Genomic DNA, 6,000 nt, shown 5'->3' with positions numbered 1-6,000 from the left:
AGAGGTGGGTTTTAAATTTTGGTCTACACTAACCAAACCCGCCAGATAAAAGACTCCGTTTATCACGATTCCTACAAAGTCCCTGACTGGGCTCGGCACACGCGGGAGGGCCGAGGTTTGCTTTTTCCCTGTGCACAGCGTCCTGCTCGCAGGTTGCGGGAGATGACCTCTTCCCAGCCCAGTCCTTCGGCTATAGCAGCCAGGGCCGCGCCCAGGGCCTCCGCGCTCTCCGCCCCGCCCTCCCAGGTTCGCGTCCCCAGGCGCGGGGCCGTCCCTCGCGGGGCCGCCTACCCCGTCCCCGGCTCCCCGCGGAGGAAATTCTTCCCCAGCAGCCCAAGGCTCGCCTCACGTGATCAGCCGCCGCGGCTTCCAGCGAGAGTTTAAAGGTTATGGAGGAAATTAGCACGGACACAGTCACTCGCCCCCCAGAGGGCGCGCCCCGTTTTCCCGCAGCTCGGACGGCCGCTGTCAGCGCGCTGATCAGAGGCCTGTCCCCCAAAAGGGCACAGACGAGGTCCAGAGTAAATATGAAGTCACTTTGTAAAAACTAAACAAAGACAAATAGAGCCGAGCTTCTACTAAGCTTTCACTTGTCAACAAGTTCTCGCGGCCCGAGAAGTCCAGGACATGTCCCAAAGGGGGAGAATGCCCGCAAAGCAAGGGAGGAGCGAATGAGTGTTTAAAAACTCACACACCGAGCCTCGCACGCCCCTCCCTTCCTCCCCTCCCCCACCGCGGCGGAGCAGAGCGGCTCCGGACAGAATGACAGACAGACGGGCCAATACTCCCCAGGCTGCCCTCGCCGGCCTCGGTCCGAGTGGGGGTGGGGCTGGGGGAGGGTCCCGAGTCCCCTCCCGCAGGGCGACCCCCGCCACTGCCCCATCTCCGGCTCTACGAGGGGGTTTTGGCCGGGAAGCGCGGGGAGCTGCGCGGTCCGCGGGTCTCCCGGTGGAGACCAGAGACGGGGTGTCCACAAGCCCGCAGCAAACGCACCGCCGCCCGCAACGCCGCGGCTCCCCGGGGTTCCGCGCCGGTCCCCGCTCGGCTCCCCCGCCCTCCGCCGCGACCCGGCAGGCTCGCCCTCTGCGTCGTCCTCTCCTCGGCTCACTTTTCCCGTATTGCTCCCCCAACAGGCAAAACTTTCTATTTCCCCAAACACAGGAGCGCGCGCGCGCGTGCACACACACACACACACACACACACACACACACACACACTGACGTCTTTTGCGCATTTCCTGCATTAGAGGGAGGGAGACTCGCTCGCACACCGACGGAGGGAGAAGAGACCGAGGGGGAGAGCGGGCGGGCGGGCGGCGAGCGAGCGGCAGCCGAGAGCGGGGACGCGGGGAGCCCGGCGGGCGGGCGCCGGCGCCCGGGAGGTGGGGCCGCGCCGAGTCGCAGTCCCGGCCCCGCCGCCGCCGCGCTGCGCACCGCCCGGTGCCGGCCTGCGCCCCGAGCCCGAGCGGCGGCCACCCCGACTCCCGAGCCCGCGCGGATGTGAGATTCCGGGCTCCTGGCGCCTCCGGATCGCCGACCGCCGCGCCGCGCGGCTTCGCCCAAGAGGAGGCGGCCGGGCTGGCTGTGTGGCTTGTGGATTTTTTAAAAAATTTGGCTCCGAGGAGGACCATTTCCTCTCGACATGCATCCCTCCGGATAGACTGAACATCCCTCGATCCATCCCCCGCCCCGCGCGGTCAGCGGCAGGCGCTGGGCGTGCGAAGAGGATCCGGGTTGAAATCTGCGCCCCCGGTTCTCGTCCCCGCCCCATCCCACATCCCCCTCCCCCTCCCGGAGTCGAAATTTCCCGGGGATTATGTTTCGGAAAGGTAGGTAAGCGCCGGGCGCGGCGCCCGCGTCCCCGCAGCCCGGACCCGGAGAGCCAGCGAAGCGGCGACACAGCGGCTTGCCGCGAAGCCGACAGCTCGTCTCCTCTTCTGGGGGTGCTGCTGGTGGTAGGGGGGGAGAGACTTGCTCCAAACACGGACGTCCCCCAGCTCTCCCCCCCTCCCTGTTTTCCGTTAGGAACCCGGCGGGGAAATACATGCACTCGCTGAGAATCGCCCGCGCCAGGGCACAACGCTACAAGGTGTAGGGACAGTGTGGGGTGGGGTGAGAGGGGACCCAGGATTCCCCGTGGCTCAGAGCGCCAGGGCGTCGGTTCTTCATTCCTGCCCTCGGGGCGGACGGAGTGACCCCGGCCCCCACTCCCCGCCCCGACCATGGTAGTGTTCAATGGCCTTCTTAAGATCAAAATCTGCGAGGCCGTGAGCTTGAAGCCCACAGCCTGGTCGCTGCGCCATGCGGTGGGACCCCGGCCGCAGACTTTCCTTCTCGACCCCTACATCGCCCTCAACGTGGACGACTCGCGCATCGGCCAAACGGCCACCAAGCAGAAGACCAACAGCCCGGCCTGGCACGACGAGTTCGTCACCGATGTGTGCAACGGGCGCAAGATAGAGCTGGCCGTCTTCCACGATGCCCCCATCGGCTACGACGACTTCGTGGCCAACTGCACCATCCAGTTTGAGGAGCTGCTGCAGAACGGGAGCCGGCACTTCGAGGACTGGGTGAGTCGGGCGCTTCCCGGTCCGGGAGCCCCGCTGTGGGGTCCCAGGGAAGCACTCACGGCCTTGGCATTGGTCATGGGGCGCCGAGACTTATTGGCATCTGGGGTGTGTGTGTGTCTGTGTCTCAGTTGCCTCGGGGAAGCATACTCCATTTCGTAGTTGAGGAGAAGTAGGCACTGGGGCAACGAAGAGGAGACTTGGAAAGAGGGTAAGTAAGGCCCTCTGCCCCCTCCAGACAACGGGTGCGACAGGGAGCTCGCAAGCTGGGAGAGCCCCCAGCCACTGGTGCTGAAGGTTGGCAGAGAAGCCGGTGCCTTCCGCAGGAGCGTGGTGGGCTGGCTGTGTGTGATTGTGTGTGGGTGGGTTCCTCCGTCCTTGGAGAGGCACGTGGAGCCCTAGACTGAGGGCTTCTTGCACGTCCTGGCTTTGTCCTGTGCCGCGGAGTGAAGAGCTGCTTTATTTTTCCCTCCAGGAGGAAGCTAGCTTGTTTCTATTCTGTTGCATGGTGGTTAGCTCATCTTCTGACATACAGGGAGAAAAATGTGTTCTCCTCGAGGATGTCTCCCCCAGGGTCCCAGCAACATAAGCCAAGCTTGTTTTGCCCCATGCATCGCCCGTGCATCCGGAATGAGTGTTGTATCTTAAAAAGTGGTTCTGCTTGTGAGAAATTGGAAGTCAGTGCTTTGAATCCTACTTAAAGTTACTCGATTTCCCTGTGTTGATTTTCAAGATGCTGTGCAATGAGATATTGCTAAGTCTGACATGAGTTAATTGATTACACTGTCAGAATACTAGGGACTTGGAAATAGGCCTTCCTTGTCCAGGTACTGTAAACCAAATGCATTCAACCTTGGCAGCCAAAGAGGCAGGGAGAGCCAACCTTCTTTTTGCTCTTTTAGGAAGGAAGGTGTTAAATTAGGAAATGGATTTCGGTGTTTTCTGATTTGCTCCATGTTTCCACCAAGAGCAGGTGTGGCTCTGGGTGCATATGTTTTCAGGGTTCTTTGGTCGATACAAAAAGAGACATCTCATGGAGAAACATAGAGGAATCCCCCTTCTAATGATTGGAAACAGACCACTTCATGATTGTCCTAGGGCCAGAGGCTGCATATGAACCACCTAGGCATGTCACCTTACATATTTTTTTAAAAGGAGATAGAGTCTTAGACAAAAATAGGAAAAAAGCCTCTTCTCTCTCTGCTCACGCTGTGATGTAGTCTGCCTAAAACCATGGTTACGGGGCTTACAGGGAAGCTCCAACAAACCATACCAAGTACAACCCTGGGAGGTTTGCGGCTTACATTTTGTGGAGCAGGTGAACCTTTATGGAATTCCAGAGAACACCATGCCATTCCATTCCATTTCATTCACCGATGCCCCTTCCTTCTGCCTGCCTCCCACCGCCAGAGTTCCCACTCACTCCTCATTTCCTTTCCACACGTGGGCTCTTTGACTCAGGAGAGTAGTGAGCTGAAGGGATAACTAGTTTCAGGGCCAGACCTTAACACTCAAAACCTGTGGTTTTGAACTTGTTGTTTTAGAACAGGAAGAGGACGGAAAAAACACGAGTATAGTCATGAGGCCACGGGGCCTTTATTGTGCATGCAGATGAGGAAGATGGAGTGAGGCAGAGAGCAGGTGGGATGAACCGTAAGGCTGCTTTAGCCACAGAACACATCTCTGTTGGAGGGACAGGTGTCCGAGTGTGTCTGGTGACGCTTTGCCGGGGCCTGCCCAAACCCTGGGTGCATCAGGGCACCATCCCCACTTTGGAGCACTTGGCAGTGAAGCATGCCGTGAGCACCAGCCTTGCCTGGTCATTATTCTCTAAGGTGCTCAATTTCATGTTGGACTTGGCCCTAGACCAGATCCCCAGTGCAGAGGCAGGTTTTAGAGAGAAGCAAGGTCACATGGCACGCACAGGGTACTGGAGGTAGGGCCCACACTTCCAATTGCCCACGGCTTGCCTGGTGGAGAACGGAGCCCCCCGGCCCTCCCAGGCTACTCACCCTGCAGATTCATGTGCTGTGTCCCTGATGTTTGCACTGTACTCAATAATTTAAAGTGCTTTCAAAATCATCTCTCCTTTGTCTCATAGCAAGTGTGAATTAGGTACAACAGGTATTGGACAGATCGAAAAAACAGAACAAAAACTTGAGCTACAAAAAGGCCAAAGTCACAGAATGAATTAAGTAGTGGAGCTGGTTCTGTTTGCTCACCTGGGGTTGGTTTCACTGGAGGATGCTGTGGCCGTTCTGGTTCCTCCAGAAGGGGAGGTGGGTGGGGGCGGTGGGGAGGCATCAGCAGAGGGGGCTGGCCCTTGGAAACAGACCCGTTCACCTGGGCTGACTGAAGTCCCCATTCCCATTGCGGTCAGTGAGAGGACACCCACAGAATCACACCTTTGGGCAGCATTTCCCAGGCTCCCGGGCTCTGTGTTCTTTACCTGGAAGTGATGAAGAGATACACCCTTTCTCGGGTGTGGCCAAGAAATCTGGCCTGAAGTAAGGCGAAGTGGAGGGCATGGAACAGCTGCTTCTCTCACTGATGCGGACAGGTTCATTCAACTGCACCACGAATTCACATGTACTCACCCAGTTCCTGTTTTGTGCTCAGGCCCAGCCAGGGAAGTTTAGCACTCTAGGTAACCCAGGGTTAAAGGAGACTGTGGGTGACAGCCCAGGGGGCTTCCATTTCACTAGGGAAGTGATAGATACGTGTAGATACTTAAGTAGCAATTAGGTTCTAAATGAGTGGGACTAGGCATATGTTCTAGGAGTTCAAAAAAGAAGTGTGGGGGGAGAGCTGGAAGAATCTGGAGGGTTCCTGGAAGGAGGCATGGATTGGGCGTGAGGTGGGGGTAACATTTAAAGAGGTATTTACAAAAGGAGACAGCATTCCACAGGCACAGACACTGTGGGAAGAAAGGCCGAGAAGGCCTGTGGTTAGGAGTGGGGAATCAGAGAAGCATGGCCGAAAGGGAGGGTGCCTGTCAGCAAGGACCAGGCAGGATAAACTTGCCCAAATTTAAGACTTTTGTCTGAGTACCACCTGTGCTATTATTTACTTAAAATTTTTAAACATTGATTCTCTTATTTCCCACGTAAGCCCCGGTATGCTTGAAATCACCGGTTGGGGTGTTGTAGTTACAGTTTTATTTCGTTCACATTAGAATAAACACGCGGCCCCTAAAATAAAAAGGAAGGATGTTCATCTCAGGTGCCTCTTAAAACCATTAGCGATATGGGGGCCACACTTTGGAAACCCTGGAGTAGGAGAAAGTAGGAGAAAACTGAGGTGGATTCTAGAATGTTTAAAAGCCAGGCTGAGATAATTATTCTCCAGATAATGAGAGATGTATCAGTTGTGATGACAAAGGGGGTTGTTTTAGAGAAAGCTCATTACAGAGAGATGAGAGGATCTCACTTATA

General features: G+C 56.8%; 1 protein-coding gene across 2 annotated transcripts in view; it reads left to right on the top strand.

Moving 5' to 3' along the window:
• Window positions 1–1,424: 1,424 nt before the first annotated feature.
• PRKCE (protein kinase C epsilon) overlaps window positions 1,425–6,000 on the top strand; it is a 482,371-nt gene continuing 477,795 nt past the window's right edge. The window contains exon 1 of one of the 2 annotated variants that reach the window (XM_032411055.1): window positions 1,425–2,569. In XM_032411055.1, the coding sequence (XP_032266946.1) occupies window positions 2,222–2,569 (348 nt within the window). In that variant the 5' untranslated portion in view covers window positions 1,425–2,221. The remainder of the gene's footprint in view (window positions 2,570–6,000) is intronic. The other variant, XM_032411054.1, reaches the window with a different exon arrangement.

The sequence above is a fragment of the Phoca vitulina genome, unplaced genomic scaffold (assembly GCF_004348235.1).
Source record: "Phoca vitulina isolate PV1807 unplaced genomic scaffold, GSC_HSeal_1.0 scaffold12, whole genome shotgun sequence".
In the NCBI taxonomy this organism is placed as follows: Eukaryota; Metazoa; Chordata; class Mammalia; order Carnivora; family Phocidae; genus Phoca; species Phoca vitulina.
Note: the sequence above shows the minus strand (reverse complement) of the source record. Positions and strands in the feature narration are given on the sequence as shown.